This window comes from Carassius auratus, unplaced genomic scaffold, assembly GCF_003368295.1.
Source record: "Carassius auratus strain Wakin unplaced genomic scaffold, ASM336829v1 scaf_tig00026259, whole genome shotgun sequence".
NCBI lineage: Eukaryota > Metazoa > Chordata > Actinopteri > Cypriniformes > Cyprinidae > Carassius > Carassius auratus.
This window is the reverse complement of record NW_020525500.1, coordinates 331578-358096: the sequence shown is the minus strand read 5'-3', so window position 1 is coordinate 358096 and position 26519 is coordinate 331578. Positions and strand designations below refer to the sequence as shown.

The 26519-nt window shown below is 37.0% G+C and overlaps 1 protein-coding gene across 3 annotated transcripts in view; it reads left to right on the top strand.

Moving 5' to 3' along the window:
- ca14 (carbonic anhydrase XIV) overlaps positions 1 to 26519 on the top strand; it is a 76571-nt gene that overhangs the window by 15094 nt on the left and 34958 nt on the right. The window contains exons 3-9 of one of the 3 annotated variants that reach the window (XM_026250979.1): positions 11183 to 11362; positions 11773 to 11918; positions 13155 to 13250; positions 13334 to 13400; positions 13510 to 13667; positions 15464 to 15590; positions 16130 to 16153. In XM_026250979.1, the coding sequence (XP_026106764.1) occupies positions 11183 to 11362; positions 11773 to 11918; positions 13155 to 13250; positions 13334 to 13400; positions 13510 to 13667; positions 15464 to 15590; positions 16130 to 16153 (798 nt within the window). Of the gene's footprint in view, positions 1 to 11182; positions 11363 to 11772; positions 11919 to 13154; positions 13251 to 13333; positions 13401 to 13509; positions 13668 to 15463; positions 15591 to 16129; positions 16154 to 23868; positions 25473 to 25785; positions 25828 to 25928; positions 25962 to 26050; positions 26482 to 26519 lie in introns of those variants that run through there. The other 2 variants (XR_003281587.1, XR_003281588.1) reach the window with 2 other exon arrangements.

The following is a 26519-nucleotide window of genomic DNA, read 5'->3' as shown; positions in this document are numbered from 1 at the left end:
GTATTCAAGGACAGGCTTTAAGATGGTTTAGATCCTATCTGTCTGATCGCTACTACTTTGTTTATTTAAATGGGGAGTCATCTGACAAAGACTGGATGACCGATAATTTTCTCCTATTGAATTTGGACAATACAAAGATATTGTCATGACTTAGGTCTGAGTTGCTGCATTTTTGTCTTGTTGTCTGTGTGCCTAGTCTCTGAACACATTGGTTTTGTTTTGGCAGTTCATGTGTTCTGCTGTCAGTGTTATTTCTTCCCCCTCCCACTCATTATCCTTAATACTCTGTGTTCTGTCACACCTGTAGCCACTCTTTCCTCATTAGCTCTCCTCTATTTTAGCTCCTTTCGTGCTTTGTCTTTTGTCAGACCGTTGTAAGTTATTTAATGTTTTGCTGGTGACTGTCTTTGTCTTGTCTTGTTTGCCTAGTCCTGCCATGTTATGTTGTCTTTGGCTCCAATTGTTTTGTTTTGGTCTGGAACTGTTCCCTCATCCTGTCAGACTTCAGGGAGTTTGGTAGGCCTTTGATGCTGTGTTCCAGGGACACTCCGATCGGTGTGACTTTGACATTGCGTCCCCAATGACGCTCTGGTTGATGTGACTTTGATGTTGTGTCACGGAAGACGCTAGGACCAGTCCCCGCTGAGAGGTTTCTTTTTGGCCCTGTGCTCTTGGAGTGATCATTCATTTGTTTTCCCTGTTTGCCCAGTGAGGGTGAAATAAGCTTTTTGTTACCTGCAATTGAATCCTTTGTTTAAATTATTATTTTTTTTTGTTTCATTACTAAGCCTATATTATTATATACTGCAATTATATTTATCCATTAGAATTATATTTTTAATTATTGTTTTGTTCTGATAAATTAGTTAAATTTAAAGGATATGTTGTAAAATATTTTAACTTTTTTAGAGTGTTTAAAAAAAATAAAGAAAACATTCAGCAAATGAAAATAGTCGATTAATCCGTTAAAATGTGTTACTCTTGGTTAACAGTAACTATAATTATTTTACTTCAGAACAGAGCCTGGGACTAATCTAGGTTATCCATGTTTTTTTTTTTTTTTTTTTTCATTGCATCTGAAAATGACTTTGTCCATTACATTCACTTCACGTGATCTGGCGCAGATCAGCCTCCCGCAAAGCTCAGCTGTGGACGACTTAAAAATATTTGATATAAAGCAGTGGTTCTCAACCCGGGGCCCGTCACAAATTCAAATGTGGCCTGCACCACATGCGAAAAAAAAAAAAAAAACGTTATCAGTTTGTAAAATATTATTGTTTACATCAATTAAAAAAAAATAACTAATGATAATGAAATATAAGCTATATCCTAATGTTTTTATGTGATTTTTTTCAGACATGAGCACTGGCATAAGCATTTAACGAACACAAGCGCGTACTTTGGCAGAATTCAATTCAAATAGTCATCAACAGCCATTAGGTAAATTGCCTTTAAGATAAAATTGTGTATCAGAATGGACAAATTTGTTTTTTAAGGGAGAAAAAAAAAGAAATTAAAAAAATGCCAGCGAATGAACATGTACAAACTGTGAATAGTCGCAGTATCAGTTTTGAAGGAGAAGTGCTGGATTTTCTTTTTTTTTTTTTTTTTTTTTTTTGCCCCGCAACTCACTTGAAGAAGTTATAAATGGAAACACCATACACTATGTAACAATCCTTAATTGAATAAATGTGGCAAAATATCTCAAGAGAGAACCTCATATTATTAAATTCAAAAGTGCTTTCCATATTTGGATCAAAATAGGCTACATTTGTGAATGTTTTCTAAAATGTTGAGCGTCAGGTCATCCAAGCCTGCATCTTAAAGCCATGTAAAACTTTCTGCGTCCGCGAGTCCGCTATGGACCGTTAGGTAGGCGTGACATAAAAATCATCATTGGAGAGTGTGTGCAGAGGCTCTGCGCAGATGACCGCACGGACAGGACATAATCGCCATGGGGAAAATAAAATGAGAATGGATTAACTTTACACCGCTTTCCTGCTAGGAGGCACGACTACGGAGACCATAACATCTGAATATTAATTTATATAGCTTAAGTCAACATTGAAAATAAGGGAAATTTCTCGAGTTACTCATCCAAAATACGGGAAATTTCAACATTCATCTTTTTGTTGCTATCCCTCTGCTGACAGCAAAAATGTGTACTTTAAAACTGCTGCATTAACTAACGATTTGTGAAGCTAGGTCTAACGTGACTTTAGTTACAGATTGGCGTGAAATCGTGCTCTCACAACAACCACGCTATCTTAAAAAGCCCAACATCACGCTAAGGTCGCTTTCAAGTAAGCAAAACGATGCTTTGAAAACATCTGTTTCGTTGAAAGGACAAGGAGTAGCAACAGGACAACAACACAGAGACTTGACAGGTCTGATGGAGGGGCTAATGGGATATTTTACACGAAAATACTAAAACGGGAAGAAAGCGGGGAAAGAGCTCAAATACGTGAGAACCCCGGAAAAAACGGGAGGGTTGACAGCTACTAACTACACTTTTGAAACACATTGTTAAAAGTCCCTGTGTGAATGGTTGTTAGCACTAACGGTTACTAAACTAGCAGTTAAGTAACGTTAGAGCGCAGCTTACCGGATTACTGTATACTGTGAACTGTACATGAGACTTCAATGACTTGTAGCTTCGGAACTATTCTGAAGTGTAGGCGCTCACAAAACAAAAAAGGTAGCCGAAGATATCTGTAATGCAAAAGTGTGGCAACAAGTCTCCATCGGTACTCCACTATTTGTTGGGAATTTCATATGGATCCAAACCGCTAACAGTGCCGATTTTGTCCACATACCGGTCCTTGGCATCCCTATTTAGCGTATCCCTATATATCCCACAACCTTTTCGCGATTTTGACATCTTTTTTCTTTCTCCCAACTCTGCTCTTCTCATTCAACTTGCTGTATGTTTACATTCGCGAAGCTGGCAACATGGCCGCCACGTCCCAGAATGCAACTCGGCGCCCAAGCCCTATTAGCATTAGTCTAAAAAATGAAATATAATACAGAAAACACTCAACATGTCAACAAAACGATAACAGAACATCTTCCCAAACTTTTCCCGCCTAAGTTTCTGCCTCAGAGCGGCACAGAGCGGCCAGAGAAACGGAGGAGCGACTGTAGTAAGGCGTTTGTGCAAAACTGTGTTAAAACACCCACATACCCCATGGGTGCGACGCCCCTGGTCTTCCTTCCGTTAGAATTTTCCTGCCTTGCTAAATGTTGGGCTCATGATCAATAAGTTCGCCTCAATCTGATTCAGTAAAGTCGAACCGCAGACAGTGAACAGAGGACTCCGCTTGGTCTTAAAGCCTCACGCAAACATCCATGATCACAAATAACAATGATTTTCATAAAATAATTATTAATTATTAATTGATGATTTTTTATTATCATTATGGTCTTGTGAAAATAATAAAATGGGCTGCGAGAAAATTATGAATACAAAGAATAGCCTAGTGCTGCTGAGTGCAGGCATGTTTCAGCCCAGTAACACACCGTTCCTCAGAGCCAAAACACAGACCGAATTCTGTTCAGCTGGAGGGGGTTGGGTTTTGGATAGCTATTCATGGCTTGTGGGGGTCGAGATAAAGGTGTGAATTGCTCTTTCATATGGACAGTGTATTATGAGGCTTTCACTTGCTGAACCGGTTTATATAGGACTGTTGTTTTGGTTATATTCACAGTGCTGGCTCTCTATGACGAGAGAAATGCAACATTCACACATTACACTATTCCTTTTCGTTTAAAAACATTTCAAGCTTTCTGTAGATATATTTTTAATGTACCTATTTTAGACACCACGATATGTTAATTAAAAAATTATACATTCATTATCATGAAAAATTAGACAAGACGGCACCTCCCTGTCATTAATGCACATTAATAATTTTTGCACAAACACTTGAATATGAGCTTCTTATCACGAGTAAAATTCATGCTAACAGCCAACATATTTAGCTTGATCACAAGGTTGACTGCAAGAGTCGAGCGGGATGTTAAGAGTTTGTCTGTTTCTTTTACTGATTATTTTCGGGTTAAAGCATGATTTTAACAGATTCACACTCAATCGCTTTCGCAATAATGCGTTCAAACAAATGTAATCATACAGTGCTACATTATCAGCATGCTATCTGATTTTGAAATCTTGAAGTAAATCGATCTGTTTAGATAAAATAACTGACAAAAATATACTGTTATTTTCATCACAAACAAAATTTTCACAGCAGAAAGCAGAAATTAAAGATGTAATGCTTACTATGTTATTAGTTTGGCATGTGATAGGCTATAGGGAAAAAAGTTTACACAAAATAGCTTAAACCACTTTGAAACTCTCCTGTTATTTTTTTTATTATTATTATTTTATATGCTATGTTATGAACATAACATTTCAAACATACTGAAATACTTTATTCACGGAGTGAAGGCGGAGCGTGTTTCTGGTATCAGTTCGCGCGGAGGGGAAGTTGTTGCTTCTCACGGACTCTGCTGTGATTGAGAGAGATGTTTCACCTGACGAAACCAAGACGACCGCGCGAATACAAGCAAAGCACATCCGCCAAAAATCAACCTGCAGCAATGCTGGTTCATCGACTCGCCAAGCTTTACTTTTGTAGGTCGCATGGCAGTAGCTAAATAATTCGATAATATGACCATGCAGTCAATACAGATATTTAATAAAAACATTAAAACAAGCAGGGCTGTAAAATAAAACAATAAAAAACGCATGCCAGGTCTACACCGGACACGAGTGGAACGATCTAAACAAAAGACAGCAGAACACAGTGATGGATACACTGGACACGATCCCCATCAGTGAACTGATGCTCGTTCTGTTTATGATGAAATGTTCTGACACTGTGTTCAGATGATTTGACACTATAGTGTGATGTCTTCAAGTTTAGACACACTTTTCGCTGTGGGGCACAGATGACAACTCTCGCGTCCGGTGTTGACACAGACAGTAACTGCTCTATTTACAAATAAGTTCTATAAGAAAAACTAAAACTAAAACTAAACCAGTGGCAAAACGAGATGGTCCTCCATCCATGACACTGACTCACTGCTGAGCTGCCAGTTTTAATCTGAACAGCTCTTAAAGCTGAGTGGATGGTTAAATGCATGATGGGCTAGTATTAAAAAAAAAAAGAAAAAGCATCTTTTCAGCATTAAGGTAATAACAGTACTGTTTTTTTAATCATCTTGTTGCAGTCATGAATTTGACTGCTAAATGAATGATAAAGAACTATATTAAAGCTTGTTTTGTAAAATTTCTTCGTCATTTGAATATTGATTTAAAAATGTATTTTTTATTAAAGGAAAAAATATATTTATATTTAAAATATAAATTAAAATATAGGCATAATATATTAAAATATTGACATTTTGCATATTAATCCATGTAGCCTACCCCCCTAAAATAGGCTACCACTTTTAATGCTCGGATGCAAAGTAAACCACAATTTCTTTTGAATAATATAACACATAATTGATATAATATAAATAATACTGCACACCTTTTAAATGTGTCCAATCTAAAATATGGTTTAATACCATGTAGCTTAGAAAATATAAGCACAGACTCAGGCACACTATTGACATTTATCCTGCTTGAATTCGTTCTAAGAAATGCACATAACTTCATAAATACCAAACTTTCATCGGTGAATATTAAATATTACATATATTAAAAATTTAAACTATAGTGTTTTTCCTTCTTTTTCCGTGACTGAAGCAGTCAAATGTAACACATCAGCAAGGCAAAACTGACGTCTATTTACGAAAATGTGCTTTGTTGCGTTTGTTTGATAACTTGTGGTTAAAGCGCCACTCAGCAGTCAAAAGCTGCAAATGCATTTTACCACCAAAAAGGCGTTTTCGATGTCTACTTAGTGTATATGAGACCCCAACTTGTCTTTTGAAAACCATATTTCCATTATTACAAAAACACCATTGTTCCATCTTAGAAACATGATACGAAAGCTACGAAACATGTTACCTGTTTCTAATGCGGGAAAGCTAGTTCATAAATTAATGACCTCTAGACTTGACTATTGTAATGCACTGCTAGGTGGTTGTCCTGCATCTTCAACATGCTACAGGTAGTCCAAAATGCAGTGGCTAGAGTCCTTGCCAGGTCAAGAAAATGTGATCATATTACCCCAATTCTACAGTCTCTGCACTGGCTACCTATTAAGTTCCGTATCAAATACAAAATATTATTACTCAACTATAAGCCCCTTAATGGTTTAGCTCCTGCATACCTAACTAGCCTTCTATCACGCTCCCTAAGGTTACAAAATGCTGGACTTTTGATAGTACCTAGGATAGCAAAGTCCACTAAAGGAGGTAGAGCTTTTTCACATTTGGATCCCAAACTCTGTAATAGCCTTCTTGATAATGTTCGGGGTTCAGACACTCTCTGTTTAAATCTAGTTAAAATCTCTTTCGCTAAGCATTCAAATAATGCATCTCATAATTTTGAACTGCAGTTATATCTGATCAAATGCACATTATTATTCTTTAGCTTGGGTTAAACTAATTTATTTTACTTGGTTGGAACTGCAGCTACGTTAATTATGTCTCTATTTGTTTCTCTGTTTTTCTGTGGGATTAACATCCCGTGGTAACTAGGATTTACACAAGCTTCAGTCTGGATGCAGAACACCTGAGAAGAGATTATGTCACTCCCTCAGAGGACCTCAGATGATGCTAACCTTGAAACAACATACTGTTATAACATTACTGTTATAATTTCTGCCATATTTGTATTGTAAAAAGTGCTATACAAATAATTTTGAATTTAATTTAATTTTGGCTTAGATGATTCAAAAGTTTCATCTGGTCTTGTAGAAATATATAGTGGAGTATCATCAGCATAACAATGGAAACTAATCCTGTATTTTCTAATAATATTACCAAGGGGAAACATGTATATTGAAAATAGCAGAGTCTGTCTATAGTTGGGACAGTGGTGGTAAGTAACGAAGTAAAAATACTTTGCTACTTTACTTAAGTATTTTTTTCAGGGATCTTTACTTTACTTGAGTATGTTTTATTTGCATCTACTTTCACTCTTACTCCACTAATATATTAAAGACAAAGTTTACTTTTTACTCTGATACATTTCCCCATGCCCGCTTCAAGTATTTATTACACTGATTTTACAAAACAAAGAAAAATTTGGTTTTCTTTTGAAAAAAAGAACGCGCGACTTCACAAGTTCTTTGCCAACATACACTCACACAGCAGTTCGAGGTGGAAGATGACCGCTAAAATAGGTGATAGTGCGGCTCTTGCTGCCCGCAATGATCCTGAGATTCCCGACAGGGATCACCCATGGCCATATCTCAAGGATATGTTTGAGTTCACTGAAGTCAAGGGAGATTCTTATTGGCTGAAATGTCTTCTTTGCCTGCCACGGGTGAATGAAATTTCAGTAGTGCTGTGGAAAAAAATCGAATGCGATTTTCATGCTCATCTCATCAGTAAAGATGCTCCTGTAATTAGAAGTATATCTCCAGCACATGCGTTCAGATCAGGGTTGCCAGGTTTTCACAACATATCCTGACCAGTTGCTTCTCAAAACTAGTCCAAAACTAGCCCAAACGCGTTTCCAGGAGGTTCCCCGATAAAAAAATTGCTTCCCGGGGCTTTAAATATCAAGTTATTGGGATTGGGTTTTCTTCGACCAGCGGACATGAAAAACAACCCCGGACCTGGCAACACTGGTTCAGGTGGAGCGGCAGTTACTACACAGAGCCGTAGTCCACCGACAACTAACACAAATTCGCTTTCAAAATCGAGAAAAAAAATTGTTTTTGTGTAGATTGTCAGTGAATTAAGGCTCTGTGTAGTATATGCCAACCAGTGTTGCCAAGTCTGTGGTTGTTTTTCGTGTCCGCAGGTCGAAGCGACAATACCAATAACATGATATTTAAAATGTGAATGACAGAATTTTAATTTTTGGGAGAACTAACTCTTTAGGTGGTTCTTCCTCATTGAGGATACTTCATTAATGGATTCTGAAACAGTCTTACCTTGTATCTTGCACATGTTCTGTTTGATGCAGCTATGATGTTCTGGAACATGTCTATTCAAAGTTCAATCCCTATACTGCGATAAGGTTCTTCATTGTCTCTTTTGATTGTAAATCTAACAAATACTTAAGTATCTAATCTCATAATTTGTTCAATTAAAACTGCATATCACTCCCAAAACAACTGATCTGCTTAATTGTTTATATTTACAGTTACATTTGAATATTTACTTTTTACTTCCGGTACTTAAGTATGTTTTAAATCGGATACTTTTGTACTTTTACTCAAGTGATGTTTGAATGGAGGACTTTCTACTTTTACTGGAGTCATTTTTTATTTAGATACATCTACTTTTACTTGAGTATAACTTTTGAGTACTTTTACCACCCCTCTGGGTATACTGTTTTCCACGCAATTATAAACATTTCCAAGTTAGTTTTTCTCCATTTGTGCTCACGATTACAAGTTTCTTTCTTGAGAGAATGGGTTGTACCATGGCACAGTACTTTTTTCTCTAACTTTTTTTAATTCAATGGGGGAAACAGCTTCTAATGTATTAGAGAAAATAGTGGCTATATCACTACTCATTTCATCTAGTTCATGTGTATTTATGGGTACACAGAGCAGTTTAGGTTAAATCAGGCAGGTTATTTCTGAACCTGTCTTTGGTGGTTGGAACAATGGTTCTACCTGGACGATAACATGGCATATAGTAAATATCAGTAATACGCATGCATGATACAAGGTAGTGGTCAGTAATATCACTTTGAGTTAAAATCCCTATATCAGCAAGATCAATTCCATTTAATATAATTATATCTAGCGTATGATTAAAATGATGAGTGGGCCTGGTGACATTTTCCTTGACTCCAAAAGAGTTTAATAAGTCTGTGAACAAAAGTCCTAGAACATTATTTGTATTATCAATGTGAATGTTAAAGTCTCAGATGCTTAGCACTTTATCAGCATTAACCAATAGGTCTGAAATAAAATCTGCAAGTTATTTTAAGAAATCTGTACATGACCCTGGTGGTCTATACACAGTAGCCAGAGCAAGAGAAAGGAGAGATTTCTTTTGCATATCTGACAGTATAACATTAAGTATAAGTATTTCGAATTGGTTAAACCTGTTTCCTGTTTTCTAAGTAACATTGAGAGTATCACTATATATTTCTGCAACATCGCCACAATGAACAATCTGACGGTGCTCATGTTTATAACAGTAGTTTGGTGGAATAGACTCATTTAGACCAATATACCAATATACTCACTTGTTTTGAGCCAGGATTCAGTCAAGCAGAGTACATCAAAACTATTATCTGTGATAATTTAATTTACAATAACTGCTGAAGTGAACTAATCTTTTTTTTTTTTTTTTTTTTTTTAGCATTTTTCCAGTTTAATCATAAAAACATACAAAAAAATATTTTTTTGGTTTCACCCACTGTCCCCCTGAAGCAAGGTGTCCCTCAGGGATCCGTTCTTGGGCCATTATTATTTATAATCTATATAATCCCTCTTGGTCAGATCCTCCGCCGTCATGGTTTTAATTATCATTTTTACGCTGACGACATTCAATTATATACTACCTGTACATCAACTTTATCTTTCACAACTGACAAAATCTCTGCTTGTGTACATGAAATAAAAGATTGGCTTCATTCAAATTTTCTAAAACTTAACATGGACAAAACTGAGATTATTTTCACTGGACCTTCATCACTCACTAATAAAATTCCTACCAACTTCACTTGTGAGATCGCTGGCTCTCTTATCAAACCATCTAGTACTGTTAAAAATCTTGGTGTAATTTTTGATTCCTATCCATCTTAGCTCTGTCCCTTTATCAGTATCTCAGATGCTGAAACTGTCATCCATGCATTTGTCACCTCACGTCTTGATTACTGCAATGCACTTTTCATTGGCCTACCAGCTAGCTCCATTTCCAAATTACAATATATTCAAAACTCTGCTGCTAGACTACTCACCCACACCAAGCGTTCTGCACATATTTCCCAAATTCTGCATGATCTTCACTGGCTTCCTGTGGCTTACTGTATTGAATTCAAAATTCTCCTTCTCACTTTTAAGTCTCTGCACGGCCTTTCTCCCCCCTATCTCTGTAACCTGCTTCTCCTCTTCACCCCTACTCGCTCTTTACGATCCGCTGATTCCAGCCTTCTCGTTGTCCCTCGGCATCACCTTGCTTCAGTGGGGGGCAGATCATTCAGTGTTGTTGCACCCAAAATGTGGAACTCTCTCCCCCGATCATTCCGTTCTGTTAACACTATCTGTGAATTCAAATCCATGCTCAAAACACACCTATTTTCTGAATGCTATAGGTTTTAGTTTTTTATTTTTTATTTATTTTTTTTTGCTGGTTGCTGCCCCATCTACCCAATTCTCACTTACCGTACTTGCAATCTCAATTGCCTACTGTTGTTCTGTCTGCTCTCTTCATTAATTGCCTTTATTGTTGTTTGTTTATTGTAAAGTGTCCTTGAGCTCTGGAAAGGCGCTATATAAATAAAACTTATTATTATTATTATTTTTGTGCTTGCAAACATTACATAATAATACGCACATATAATCACTGACACCAGGCAGCATTTATAATAAGGCCTTATCAGTGTTTTGCTAAATACACAACAGGCCGAGCAAATAATGAGGGTAAATCTGCAATCTGAGAAGAACTTGTCTAGGTTATATTTAACTTTCTCATGTTTGGGGAAGCATGCAACAGTATGTCAGTTGTCATAGAGATCTCCTTGGAAACTACAGATCAGTGAAAGCAACTCTTCCACCCCCTCCCCTTGAACAGGGGTTGGGGGGGGGGTTAATCTTGGTGAACAGTGAGATTGAGTGGGCCTCTAATCCCTGTGTATACAGAACTGCCTTGGCACCAAACTGAAACACTCAGACTAACTGTGTGTCTGTGTGGGTGTACAGTAGTCTATGCTCTCCTCATTAACTTGCATGACTTAACACTTCATTATGAGCTTCCATAACATGTTATAAAGAGTAAAACATACATTTTGTAATATACTGTTCATTGATTTTTCATTGATTAACCTCCACCCCAGCATTCACTTCACTTTATCACCCTTTTGTGATTGTGTTAGGTGCTGTGGGACAGCCAGAATGGGCTGGGGTTTTTCCTGACTGTGGTGGTTCTAATCAGTCACCCATAAACTTGGACACATCGCAAACACTGTATGATCCAACACTAATCCCTGTGCAGCCCCTGGGATACAACCATTATGGGAAGAAGCCATTCACCCTCTACAATAATGGCCATACAGGTAAATTTGTCTTTTGTTACCCATTCAAAATGGTCTCAGACTTAGACACCGGACAGAAACTATGAAACTCTGCCACCCAGTACTTTTTACAATATACATGGTTTCAAGCAGCTTCATATCATATTTTTGTGTTTATATCGTTGTGCCTCATAGTTGCAATTTAGCAAATTCAATATATTTTGCAACTATAAGTTACGAAGATATTAAGATTTAGAAAATATAATTTTAATAAAGTGGCCTGAAAATGTATTCGGATGCTTAAGTCACACTTAATGCAATGACATTTATACATTTGAGTGTGACTAAAGTCTATGTCACTGAGCATAAAACTGTGTGACAATGAATTACTGTTTGCTAAATATTACCCTTTTCTTTAAACTCTTAAACTTCCCACTTGTTTTGTCACACAGTGCAGATGACATTGCCACATTGGATGAGCGTGGCTGGGTTGCCATGGCATTATAGTGCTGTACAGCTACACCTGCACTGGGGTAGTGAAGTAGGAGTGGCTACAGGAAGTGAACACACCATTAATGGACAGAGCACTGCAGCAGAGGTGCGTGCTTATGTTGTGCCATACTTAATACAATGTTTTAAGTCTTTTTGTAGATTTGTATAAACAAGGACAATATTATTGTCTGTATATGGAACTTTTTGAAAAAGCAATTTAAAACACATTTTTGTATAATCATTATTGTATAAACGTACCCTGAGAAGCACTGCTTTAAGGCCTAGAGATGAAGTCATGAGCCTCACAGGTGCTGATTCCAATGTTTCATTTGGAGGCCAAGTGAGCTCTTCCAAGACAGGTCCCAGGAAGGAACAGAAATGGGACAGAAAGGTCTTAACACCTCGCACCATGCATAACATGTAATATATAAGTGAATGCCTCTCCAGAGAAACATGTAACGTCCTATTGGAGGGAAACGTTGCATTAAAAATGGTTTCCTTTACCCTAGGGGAAAGCCATACCAGCATTGAGTCTATGTCAAATACTAAGCCTATAAATTCTGCAGTAGAAGTTATGCAGTAGAACAGGATCCATCCCCAAACTTATATCTCGCAATTGATTGAGAACATTATTGACACTGACACACTAAACTCTAGTGCTAGAGTCAGCCAACTGAAGAGGAAGGTCAGCACATGAATGGGCTTGGTAAGTTTTGCCCCCAAAACAAACCTTAGAAACTTAATTTATCTCTGTGAAATCTGATTGAAGTAAAGATCCATGAGATCAATGGTCTCTCAGCCTGATCTGCACCATGACATACTTTTTGGTCAGCTTTCTGAAACTGCACTTCTAAAAAGTGTAGGACAATCAGTGCAATACAAGAATGGCATAGACCCCATCCTTTTTTTGGCACCTGTAAGTGCCAGCAGTAAAAGTCATACTCTTTTTTTTTTAGAAGAAGACATATCTTTTCTTAGCCCAAAATTGTAGCACTTGAGCCTAAAATAGAAGGCATGGCAGCTTGTGTTGTTGGGGCAGTGCCTGCAGTTTCTCCAATTGCAACATATACCTTAGAGGTATAAAATTGTTTTGTGCCTCTGCATAAAGCAGACTGCCTTGGGCAGGACCCTGAGGTAATTGAACTGTAGGGAGAATCTATTCTAAAGGAAGAATGATCAAACTTGCCAAAAGAGAACCAGCATGAACCATGGGGGCACCACTCATTGTGACCATATTGTTTCGGATTTGTGACACAAGGCACAACTGAGCTCTGAAAGAATGACTGAAACTGTCTTCTGTAAGATGCCTATAGCTCAAAACACTCTTTTTCCTTTCTGTCAGCTCCATATTGTCCATTACAATACAGAGATTTATGCTAATATGTCAGAAGCTAAGAACCAGGAGAATGGCCTGGCTGTGTTGGCAATCCTAATTGAGGTGAGTTTTTTTGTTTTTACTCTAATCTTATTAATATCCACATAATATATATCTTTATCTAATTCAGTTGTTTGCTTTCTCAGGCAGGCGAGGAGATTAATCAAGGATATTGCAGTATTCTTAACTATCTGGGCCACATCAGATATGCAGGCATGTGTATGTGTGCATGTCTACGTATGTGTACATGCATATGATTATCTTCCTTAAACATTATGGGATAACTTTGTAGATTTTTTTTTTTTTGCTTAATTTATTCTAGGCCAGAAGGTGGCTATACCTGCATTTGATATAAAGTTGCTGCTGCCTGACAACCTTAGCCAATATTTCCGCTACAACGGCTCACTCACCACTCCTCCATGCCACCAGAGTGTCCTCTGGACTATCTTCAGAGAAAGAGTTAAAATCTCTCATTCACAGGTACGAAGAGTCTTAGTAAAAGCACAAACAATGCATACTTCACATACTAAGTAGTTTGTGTGGAATGAGGAATTTCTTATATATGAGGAAAATGTTATATAAATAACATACCTTATTTGAATGAATGTTCATCTCTATCTCCACCTTCAATACCACAACTAAGGCACTGAACCCCCAACTGCTCCCCTGGGTACTACGGCATAATGTCTGCCCACTGCTCCTGGGGCCTGTACCATGATGGTAGCTGAACAAATTCAGAGTTACAGGATTAGTTTTGAGTTGACAAAACCAAACCTCTCCAATCTGGCTTTGTTGGTACCATGATGCTGTTCATCAACTTTCTTTGTCAACTCAGGTTTTGATGCTGAGTTTGTGGAGCGCGTGCACATGAATGTGTGACATCACTGGCAAACAGCCAATCACAAGCCTTGCAACAAAAAGCAAGTTTGATTTACTTCTCGCGAGAGACCCAGCGAGATTCAAAAGTAAAGGTTAAATGTTTTGCCTAAGGTTAAGAGATTGAAGAATATGACAAATTTAAAAATCATATAAAAAATAAAGGAGGACAAATAAAATAAATAATCTTGCTCTTTCAGTGCAGTGACAAGTGAAACTTGTTAAATTAGTTTATATATTTAAAAATATATAGAGACTCGAACATGTAAGGTCAGATTTTTTATTTTTTAAATAGTGCAATCTTTTGATACTACAGATTTTTTATATTACATGATCTGTATACATTAATATTTATTTAAAATAAATGGTTTAAAATAACTGTTAAACTAAAATTGCTTGTGTGTAAAAGATAAATAATAATAATGATAATATGAATCACAATAATTATATAAATCATAAAATGACTCAGTAATTATCATTAAAGCCAGACTTCTATTTTATTTTTTATTTTTATTTATTTTTTTGCATTAGTGACCTTTGATTTAGAGCAAGATAAACTGGGGGAGTGACTTTGTGTCAGACATGTGTCACTTCTCTCACATCTGATTGGTCCACCTTCAGTCTGAGATCTTGAATCCAGAACATAACCTGCCCCGGAGCAGGTTAGCCGTGCAGCGTAAGATACGATGGCAACGAACACCGATTAAAGCCGAGCTACTTTCATAGTACCTAAAACCCAGGGTTGGCGGAAACTAAGCTGAAACATAGCTGGCTAGCCACCTAATCCGGCTCCATGGTACAGGCCCCTGCTGTGTTCACGGTGTGTGTGTGTGTGTGTGTGTGTGATATCACTGCTGTGTGTGTGCACATTGGATGGGTTAAATGGAGAGCACGAATTCTGAGCCTGGGTCACCATACTTAGCTGTATGTCATGTCATTTTCAATTTCACTTTTTCACTTTTCACTTCAAATTAAAAATCTGTTATGAACTCTCAGATAAATGTTATTTTTTATGCTTAAATAATGTATATTTCAGTTTGGTCAAACCAATGCATATTTATAGTTATCATGGCAGCTGTAGCAACACAATGTATTACCAGTTTTGGCAAATGGTTGTATAATAGAATGCGAGAGTTCGTCATATTGTCATAAACCATAGCAACCATAGCATATCAAGTAAATATGAGTGAACTGTATTAGTATATTTACATTATTGGCTTAGATGTATAGGTAGCAAATCTCCCTGAAATTTTACATATAAAGAACTCTTCAGCTTGTGAAATAGAGTTTCATGACTGAACTTTATATAATTTACATGGCTGACAAATTTCTCTTCTCTTCTCTTCTCTTCTCTTCTCTTCTCTTCTCTTCTCTTCTCTTCTCTTCTCTTCTCTTCTCAGCTGATTAAATTACAAACAGTGTTGTACTCCAGTAAAGAAGAAGAGGCAGATCCCATGGCTCTCCAGGATAACTACCGCACCACCCAGCCACTCAATAACAGAACTGTCCTGTCCTCTTTCACTCCGGGTAGGAGAAAGCGAAAAAGAATGAAAGAGGAAAGGGGGGAGAGAACAGAGCTGGGGGTGGGGGATTATGTAGATGTGCCCTTTGTTTATATGATGGCTGATTAGGTTTTAAAAATCTCTTGTGAACACAGAGTTTATTGTAATCATGTGAGCCTGTGTGAGTGCAGCCCGAGTGGGGAGAGCAGTACAAAGCAGCTATAAGACTCAGTTGATATAACAGTGCTTGATGAAGTTATTTATGATTGTTTCAAATATTTCCAATATAAATAACAGTGATCAGCAGACAGCCCTTTTCTCCCTTCCAGGGAAGATTTGGAAGGTTTAAAAGAATAGTAAACCTAAATTACATGCTATGAACTGTTTTACACAGAGAAGTGCTGTGTAAAGATTCTTCAAAAAAAAAAAAAAAGGCGGAGTAAAAAAAAAGGAGTAAATGATTATAGAATTGTCATTTGTCAAAATTACAATCCTATATTCATTCATATACTCATAGTGCTTATGCTGTCTCTAACTTCTCTTTATCTCTTTATCTCTCTCCAGTCTCAGTAAAAATGTATACTGCAGGTGAGAATTTTTTTTTATACTAAGCATTATATTAACCACATTATTGTCTAAACATTCAATTTTACTATTAACATGTCAATGCAGGATTTTTTTTTCTGATGTATTATTATTATTACATTTTTTTAACAGCATTACAAATACCTAACAGTTAACGCAGGGTGGAGCTAGGGTTTGCAACCCCACGCACAACTGTTGCTTTTTTTTCCTCGACAAGAATTGCATTTATTTAGAGACTTATTATCGCCTCAGTGCCAGGTGGAAGCACGCAAAAGGTACTTTGCAGGTGACGAGGAGTTTCAGTAGAACATCGGTGAGACGAGATGAGAGTCAGATGAGATGCTGTCAAGCCATATGTCAGTAAGACAATATCTCTGTCATGTCATACTGTACTCGTAGTGCATGCTCTTCAATTACATGCTCAAATACATAGTCTGCATAATTTCACACTAAATAGCAGCCAAATAACCTGATAATCCAGTTGATATGATGTCTGTTCATTAAAGAACAAAAGAAAAAAAGAGGAGATCAATAACTTTTGTAGCTTTAAGAATGAATCTATAATCAATTTAGAATTTAGTGTTTGTTAACTTTTTTCAGTTTCTGTATACAGGTGCATCTCAATAAATTAGAATGTCGTGGAAAAGTAAATTTATTTCAGTAATTCAACTCAAATTGTGAAACTTATGTATTAAATAAATTCAGTGCACACAGACTGAAGTAGTTTGTCTTTGGTTCTTTTAATTGTGATGATTTTGGCTCACATTTAACAAGAACCTACCAACTGACTATCTCAACAAATTAGAATATGATGACATTCCAGTCAGCTAAGCAACTCAAAACAACTGAAAAGGTTTCCTGAGCCTTCAGAATGGTCTCTTAGTTTGGTTCACTAGGCTACAAAATCATGGGAAAGACTGCTGATCTGACAGTTGTCCTGAAGACAATCATAGACACCCTTCACAAGGAGGGTAAGCCACAAACATTCATTGCCAAAGAAGCTGGCTGTTCACAGAGTGCTGTATCCAAGCATGTTAACAGAAAGTTGAGTGGAAGGAAAAAGTGTGGAAGAAAAAGATGCACAACCAACTGAGAGAACCACAGCCTTATGAGGACTGTCAAGCAAAATTGATTCAGCAATTGGAGTGAACTTCACAAGGAATGGACTGAGGCTGGAGTCAAGGCATACAGACGGGTCAAGGTATTGGGCTACAGTTGTCGTATTCCTCCTGGTAAGCCACTCCTGAACCACAAACAATGTCACAGGCATCTTACCTGGTCAAGGAGAAGAAGAACTGGACTTTTGCCCAGTGGTTCATAGTCCTCTTTTCAGATGAGAGTAGATGAGAGTTTTGTATTTTATTTGGAAACCAAGGTCCTAGAGTCTGGAGGAAGGGTGGAGAAGCTCATAGCCCAAGTTGCTTGAAGTCCAGTATTAAGTTTCCATAGTCTGTGATGATTTGGGGTGCAATGTCATCTGCTGGTGTTGGTTCACTGTGTTTTTTTGAAACCAAAGTGACTGCACCCATTTACTTCATGTTTCCTTCTGCTGACCAGCTTTTTGAAGATGCTGATTTCGTTGTCCAGCAGGATTTGGTACCTGCCCACGCTGCCAAAAGCACCAAAAGTTGGTTCAATGACTATGGTGTTGTGTGCTTGACTGGCCAGCAAAATCACCAGACCTGAACCCCATAAAGAATCTATGGGGTATTGTCAAGAGGAAAATGAGAAACAAGAGACCAAAAAAAAAAAAAAAAAAAAAAAAAAATGCAGATGACCTGAAGGCCACTGTCAAAGAAACCTAGGCTTCCATACCACCTCAGCAGTGCCACATATTGATCACCTCCATGCAACACCGAATTGAGGCAGTAAATAAAGCAAAAGCAGCCCCTAAAAAGTATTGAGTACATGTACAGTAAACAAACAATTAATTGGTCTTATGGAGTATTCTAATTTGTTTAGATAGTGAATTGGTGGGTTTTTGTTAAATATGAGCTAAAATCACACAAGAACCAAAAGACTTAATCTACTTCAGTCTGTGTGCATTTAATTTAATACAAAAGTTTTACAATTTGAGTTTATGTGAAAGATCTGTCACGAGCCTGAGCAGATCACAACAACAAAAAATTAGTCCATAGCCACAAAACAGGAAGCAAAGTGGTCTTCAATTGTTATAGGTTTATTAATTCTTGCTTACGCAAGATAAAAAGTGATCAAACCTCATTAGAGAGGAAAAAGACCAAAAATTGTATTCCATGTAGATTACATCACAGGAAATTCACAAATGACATAATTGGCCATGATTCTCTCAAACTGACAGAAGACAACATTCCACACCACCTTTACCAGGGTACAATAAGTAACCACTTCACTAGACAAAACATACACTGAATTTATAGGAGGTGGCCAGCACCATGAAAGAAAACAAGGGGAAACAAAACAATAAATTTGGAATGAATAGTACATTTAACTAAATTTAGAGCCATGGATAAATTTTTGTTCATGAAAAAGGATTCTATTAGACAAATATCATACTGATCAAGACATCACATTTTCCTATGTCCCCTCTTATACAGCAAAGTTGGTATAGTCTCATTTCCTTTAGAATTCCCATAAAACAGAACAACTTCCTGTTTGAATCTCTTTGTTACTAGGCTGGTCCATTCCCACAACAGACCAGGTGTTAAACATTTAAGTCATTTTAATTACAAGAATGAACTTTCATAATTTGCTAGATTTGTATAAAAGTACATTTAAGCCAAAGAGGAATTTTAACAAGTTTTAACGTTTTAACCTTAAGCCAAATAACTAAGCCAGTGCACTGACTCAGTACAATGACAAATAAAGATTGTAAACCAAACCAATATAGTGATGTCATTTTACTTGATCAACTGCAAAGATTAATGTTTAAGAATTGTGTGGTTTAAATCCAGGCCATCACAGTTGAATTACTGAAATTAGCTACTTCAGTACATTTTATTTTATTGAGATGGACCTTGTGGCGAGTGGGGCGGGGACGAGAGCCGTGGGAACGGAGCGAGGCCGGTGGAGTGATTGGAAATGAGTGACACCTGCTCGACCCACAAGTCTCGAGTCCCACAGAGGAGATGGAAGGCTATAAAAGATTAGCGACAACAGTGAAGGAAGAGAGAGGACCAGGGCTGGATTTTAGTTGTGTTTGGTTTTTGTTTGTGCGAGGCAGTGGTCCGTGAGGGGCTGCTGCGCTGTTTTGTTTTTATTTTATTATTAAACTTGATTTGATTGTCCGCCGGTTCCCCCCTTCTTCTTACCATAATTAGGAAGTTTAATGTGTTACAGACCTGTACTTCCTATTTGCTGAAAGGTTCAGGTAACTTTTACTTTTATTATAAAGGGTTTAAGTGAAGGTTGTTTTAAATTGACTTAAATTAGAAGTAATTATTTTCCAAATAATGTTAAAATTGATAGCTTTTAATTATACTGTAATGTTGAATGGCTATAATCAGTGGTTAAATATTAGAGGAAAAAAATAACAATTTCATAGAGTCATCAGTAGTATAGTTATCACTGATACCCAGTGTTGGGAACGTTACTTTAAGAAAGTAATTAGTTATAGTTACTCACTACTTGTTCCAAAAAGTAACTGAGTTAGTAACTGAATTACTCTATAATAATAAAGTAACTTGTTACCAGCGAAAGTAACAATTTGCGTTACTGTAAAAAAAAAAAAAAAAGTTGCTACATGTCAGAGAATTTGTACTTTTTTTTTTTTTTGCAGTTTTCACAAGTCAGTTGAAATGAGTAGAACAGACAGGTACATAACTTTCAATATTTATTGCACGTCAACAGACAGCAAGAGTTTTATCCTGCACTTCCAAGTATTATCTTTGTAAGAAAAGTGTTTTTGGCCACTAGCTTTGTAGATGCGTGTCACACATTATATGTACACATTAGATGCACGTTCTTGCCTATGACCACAATGAATTTGAAGTAGTGCTTATATCTTCACCTTGAAAATGCCAACTTTTCATCGGATTGCTCCTGACTCGCCATCTCTGCTGCAAATCTCTGTGTAGCTGTTGCGTGTGTGTGTGTTTGGCGCCGCTGGCGCAGCCGCGTGTGCCGGCATGTGTGTAAAAACACTGTCTCTGATTGGCTACCATGAAACACATGACTCTGTGTGAGCCAGTGGTCCGTTCAGATTGCATAGTTTATTAAATCAATGCATAGTAACGCACTGCATTTAACGTTCAGTAACGTTAACGGCGTTTGTAACGTCGGGAAAAGTAATTAGTTAGATTACCGCATTACTGAAAAAATAACGTCGTTACCTAACGCCGTTCTTTTAAACGTCGTTATTCCAAACACTGGTGATACCAGCCTTCAGTCATACAAAAAAAATATTATTATATATATATATATATATATATTAGTTTTTGTTGTTGTTGTTGTTTCTACATTAATTTTAAGATTTAAATGTGAATTATTGCAACATAAAGGTACATTTAAAACCATTTTATTGTTAGGTGAGATTAATCATGATTAATTTAAATGTGCTGTAAGTTTTTGACTCTACTAAAGCATAAGAATACCATAAAATGTTTGCAGATATTTAAGAAACATGCTAAGTTAACATATTGTACTAGTAATGATTATGATACACTTTGTGTCAAGATGATTTACGACTTTGACGTTTTACCTTTTTGACAGGTTAAACTTCCGGTAACCTTTCTGAATGAGTTCATGGGTTAACCTATTGACCCCTTCCCACGCATTGATCATGTGGTTTTGACAGAAGCTTTTACCTTAATGACCTAGTTAGTTCTAAATCATAGTTTTTGACGGGTAGTTTTACTGTATACGAACCCTCCCCACGCATCAATCATGTGGTTTTGACAGAAGCTTTTACCCTATTTACCCTATTGACCTAGTTAGTTCTAAATCATAGTTTTTGACGGGTAATTTTACGGTATACGAACCCTCCCCACGCATCGATCATGTGGTTTTGACCGAAGCTATTTGCCGGTTGTTTGAACTTTGTCCCAGTTAGGTTGTTTGAACTTTGGGTTATGTGTGTGTGTGCGGTTGGCTGCATGCAGAGAGAACTGTCTGACACAGACCCCATTTTATACTGTTTAGGAATGTAATGGGAGTGGATGTCAGACAGTTATTTCACACACACACACACACACACACACACATATATATATATATATATATATATATATATATATATATATATATATATATATATATATATATATAATATGTTTTATATAATATTTATAATATAAATTATCATGCTAAAGTTTAAAACACACCATTCTTTATATTCTATCCTTTATATAATATACATAATCTTAAGCAATTTAACTAAGGTTGAAAAACATTTTGTTCTTTAAAAGAATTATAAAAAGCTTACTGAAACCAATCCACCTACCTTATTTTAGACAGACGCTTCAGCTTTGTGAGAAACGGGCTCGCAGCTCCATCTGTCGGACTCTCGCTGAATCAGCGATCACAATGAGACACGGTCAATGTTTTGTTATGGTTAAAATGATTTTCAAATTATAATCCCTAATTTTTAAAAAGTTGTAATAATGTTTTGAGTTGTTTTCACATCACCTTTTTCCTGACCCCAGTGTCTGTGTTTGCACGCTACAGTTAACTCTCGTCCGAATTTACTAGCCAATCATAGTATCTGGACACAAGACATTGTTAATTAAAACCAACGTATCTCATGCAGGAGTACCATGTTTTTGACAGTTTTCTGACGGGTGCATCTATGAATTATGGCGCTCAGCGTCTACCATCTCTCGTGCCCATGAATTTATGATGACACGTGTGACCCATGCTCAGCTTCCCACCTATTCACCTTATTTTCCATGGCAACAACGGCGCCGCCATTACGCTCGTTTTGTCATCTTACTTCCGGCTGAGGGACCGGACATAACGTACCTAAGCTAGTGGCTAGATAACAAAACGCAAATATATCAAGTATTATATGCTCAGTTAGGGGCTGCATAACAGTTGTATTAAAAAAACAATTGCACCAACGATGTAGCGAACACACTGTGACGCGGTCGGAGTGTTGTGGTGCACTTTACAATTTACACCCAGCACCTAAAGAAGAGGAAATGGATGAAGGCGCTAAATTTGAAGCGCCCACCCAAGCGCTCTTATGTGTGTTCGTACCATTTCATGGACGGGAAGGCGACTGACGAACACTTTTACACCGAGAAATGGCTCGACTACGATGTTCCGTTAAAGAGGTCACGCCGGGGGATGAAAAGGTTGTCAGATTCGGGTAAGCTAACCTTAACTAGCTATGTGTTTGCTCGCCTAACGTTAGATTTATGAAGTCCGTTCTCTGAATACATATAAGATCAGTAACAAGCAGTTAACGAAGTACAACGAATTTTCCATGATTACCATTGTCCACCTATTTATTTAATATTTACGGTAGTACAAGATATTATAGTACATTACAATAGCTCACATTATTCCTGCTACAGAGATTGCAGGTGATAGCAGGCCAGTTAGCTACATTTCTCATTCAGATACTGACCTATGTTTGAACTACAGTTAAGAGTGTGTATACTGTTTTGTTTCTAATGCATCTCTCTCTCTCTCACATACACACACACACACAGTTCTAAGTTCGGGTCTCATCATATATTAATACTCATGATATATTGTTAAGTACTAATGTAAAAATGTTTAATTATTTCCACAGATGTATTGATGACCGCCAGTGATGCAGTGGACAGCTGTGAGGGTGATCAGATCCACATGCCCCTGATCTTGCTGAAAATCACCAGAAGTTACCTGCTGTAATAGATATTTTTATGAACCTTTTCAATGTCACCAGAAGTTACCTGCTGTAATAAGTTATTTTTATCAACCTTTACAGTGTCACCTGACATTACCTGCTGTAAATATTTATTTATCTTAATTTGATCTTTTTTTTTTATCTTTAATCTCTGATTTGAAGGAATAAGTCATGTCAAGTTTGCAAGTTAATTCCATCTTGGTTTATTACATATGGAAATTAAATGTTGAAATTTTATAGGATGGTCAGTAGAAGGTGTCTCTTGCTTCCTGAAAACAACAAACACTGATCAACAAATCACAAATGATTTTATACAACTTATATTAAATTATCCATGTATTAAAAAACAAATCACAGTCTGTCTCTTGTTTAACACAACTGATTTAAAACAACTTATTTCATATAGTTTGTCTTCACCCACATCCTCTACATCCCATCCCAATTACCTAATATCCTATCCTTAACCTAATTATTCTCATTCCTGCTTATTTACAAAGCTACAAGTATCTTGTGGAAAGCAGCAGGTAGCCTGTCTGAAACTCATCTGACAAGAGGAAGCATACACTTAAAATAAAAGGTTTGTAGTCTAGCTACAGTCTTGGCACAGAATTGCTCATTGTGTGGCACATGCTGTGAGGGAACCCAGATGAGCAGCTTACAGGTCCTCAGCCCTGTACAGAACATGGCAAACTTAAAATACATTTAAAAGATTTTAGAGTTGTCATATTTCAGAATCATTCATTATTATTATTACACTTGACATTTACCTACATTATTCATTGATTAGACTTAATGTACACCTACCAAATCTTACCTTTACCTTACCTTTTGCATATACACTGCAGAATTAACAGGCAAGTTGATTTTCTGATCATATTTTTTGGTAAAATTTACCAATTCCAAACCACACCAATCTTAACTTTTGATTTTGCATTTTATCTTTTATAAGTTATATATAATCTTGTTTTGGCTTGTTTTATTTGTAAAAGAAAATCTGCCTAATAATTATGCATACCTGGATATAAGGCGTTTTTCACTTCCAAGTTCCAGCCTCCTCCTTTTCTAACATGTAATTCATAAACGTTCACTTACCTTACTCCACTGTACATTTAAGTTATTAGACAAAATACTTAGTCTGATGATGGTCATCAAACACGTTAATATACTTTTTAAACATTTATAACTTCGTGTATGTTAACGTCACACACACACACACAAAACTAAACAGCACCATGCTGAGAGGTTTAGACTGCTGGACTGGCTGGTGGTTGCACGTTCAATTTTAAAAAGACGAAAAAACCCTCGCTGAGTAACAGTTCACGACCCACTGTCTCACTATGTAAATACTGGTAAGCTTCGTTACATTTTTTTTTTTTACATATAATTTTCCCTTGCTGCTCCATCAACTCCTTCTGACAGGGCAGTTAATATAGGTTAACTCTGGACACTTCTTCATATCGTCTAACATTACCCACGTTAACAGCGACGATGGATGGGACAATTTGAGACCATTTGATCGTCGTAAGACGTTTTCATCGTTCTACCAATTTATAACATAACGTTATTTGTCATTTCGCCACAGTTATAGCTAGCCATAAACAATCTTACAATTACTAAACTAGTAACCGGACGTGCCGTTATCGGTTTAGCGGAAGTCGGATGACAAAATGCGGAAATGCGAAATATTAAAAGTGGGCGGGGCGGAATAAGGTGAATTGAACAAGTTCATTCATAGAACAAGGATGACACCCAGCGGTCGCTCAACACCGACTTCTTTCACATGGTCCCTTTATAAATCCAATTTGACGTATTACAAAGCATTACTTTGAACCAAAAAACTTTCTCGGACGGTTCTCCAAGACATTTGCTTTCCAAGACAATGGATGAAAGTGAGTATTTTATCATTTCTTGTTATCTGATGGTAGTGATATTTAAATACTATTAATTGATCAAAGTATGTTATGCTATTTTTACATTCTACGATGTTCGTCTTTAAACCATATTACATTTCATTCCTGTAATAAAACATGCATCGGTATTTTATTTAATCTGCTGATAGAGATATTTTAACACTATATTCATAAAGTATGTGTTATTTGACTTAATATCGATGCATCTAATGTCTCAATCACCGCCAGACTGTTTGTATGGGAAAAACACACTTTTATTTTGAAAGGACGGTGACATCCTGTTGAAAATACTTTTATTTTGAAAATATGACAATATCCTGTTGAAAATATTTTTATTTTGAAAAGAAGTGACATCCTTTCGACACGTGCTTAGCTTTCCGTGCTTCAATTCAGTTTGCTATGTATAGGATTTCAGAAAAACAATTCTGTGTCCGTTAAATCGACGTTTTACCACCGCGGTATCCGTTTGTCATCTATGAACACGACATCGCGGGATGTAAGCATTCCCGGTTAGGAATGCACGGTTCTATCTCAGCACCATTTTCCTGGTTGCTAACTGCTCTCAGTGAAACGACATATGATGGTGAAATTTCTCCCCCCGGTGAGTCTGGGGTGAAATGATCCTGTTATAATGAAAATTGTGCCATCTCCGGCAGTTTAATGGTATGATACAGTGTTATAGTGAAAATTGTGCCATCTGCGGAGGTTTAATGTTATGGCACCGTGTTATAGTGAAAATTGTGCCATCTGCGGAGGTTTAATGTTATGACATCATGATTTCTTTGTCACAGTCTGTCTGTTTGTGTGTGTGTTTTTGTGCTCTATTAAACTAGCAAATAAAAACCCTCTCCATGTGTTTTAAATCATAACGGGTTTTTTATATTTTTTTTTGTCTTTTTATTTATATTTCTCAGGTTCAAATATTGAGCAGCAAGCCTTTGACGGTATTAATACACGTAAGTACGTATTAACTATTGTTTTTATAAATTAAAATGAACGTATTTTAATTTTGTCTTTTTATAAAAAAATTTTTTTTATTTTTTATTTATTTTCACAGTGGGCGTGATTGATCCAGACAGCGCAGCCGATGGTAAAACAAGATCCATCTCCAACATTTTTATGAGAAATCAAAATTTTAGATTTCTTTTACGCTTATGAGAAATCTAATTTTATTTTTAGATTTCATACAATTTATCACCCAACCCAGCTTCCAGACAGTTATCGATCTCACGCAAGATGGTGATGAAGATCCCACCGTCAACGTAACAGACAAACCTCACATCCTACCTGGTTCCAATCCGGCGCACGTCGAGAATCCAGTAGGATCCGGCAGCGAACCACTTCCTGGACCCAGGATGAACAAGCTAAAAAGGAGCCTAGAAAAACTAATCGTCCCACCTCGCCGGTCAGTCCTGGAACAGACGGTGAACCACCAAGAAAGACTTATCGTTTTACAGCGGTGGTCCGACCTGAACCGAATGGCGAACTACCAAGAAAGGCTTAACGTTTTACCCCGGCGATCAGTCCTGAGAGCTCTCCAGAGAGGAAAACTCTTTGTCTGACACCACCGAACAGCCCGGGGACCAGTCCTGAGACTGCGCTGTTTTATGGTAAGACTATCTACATTATTTGCATTTAAACTCTGACA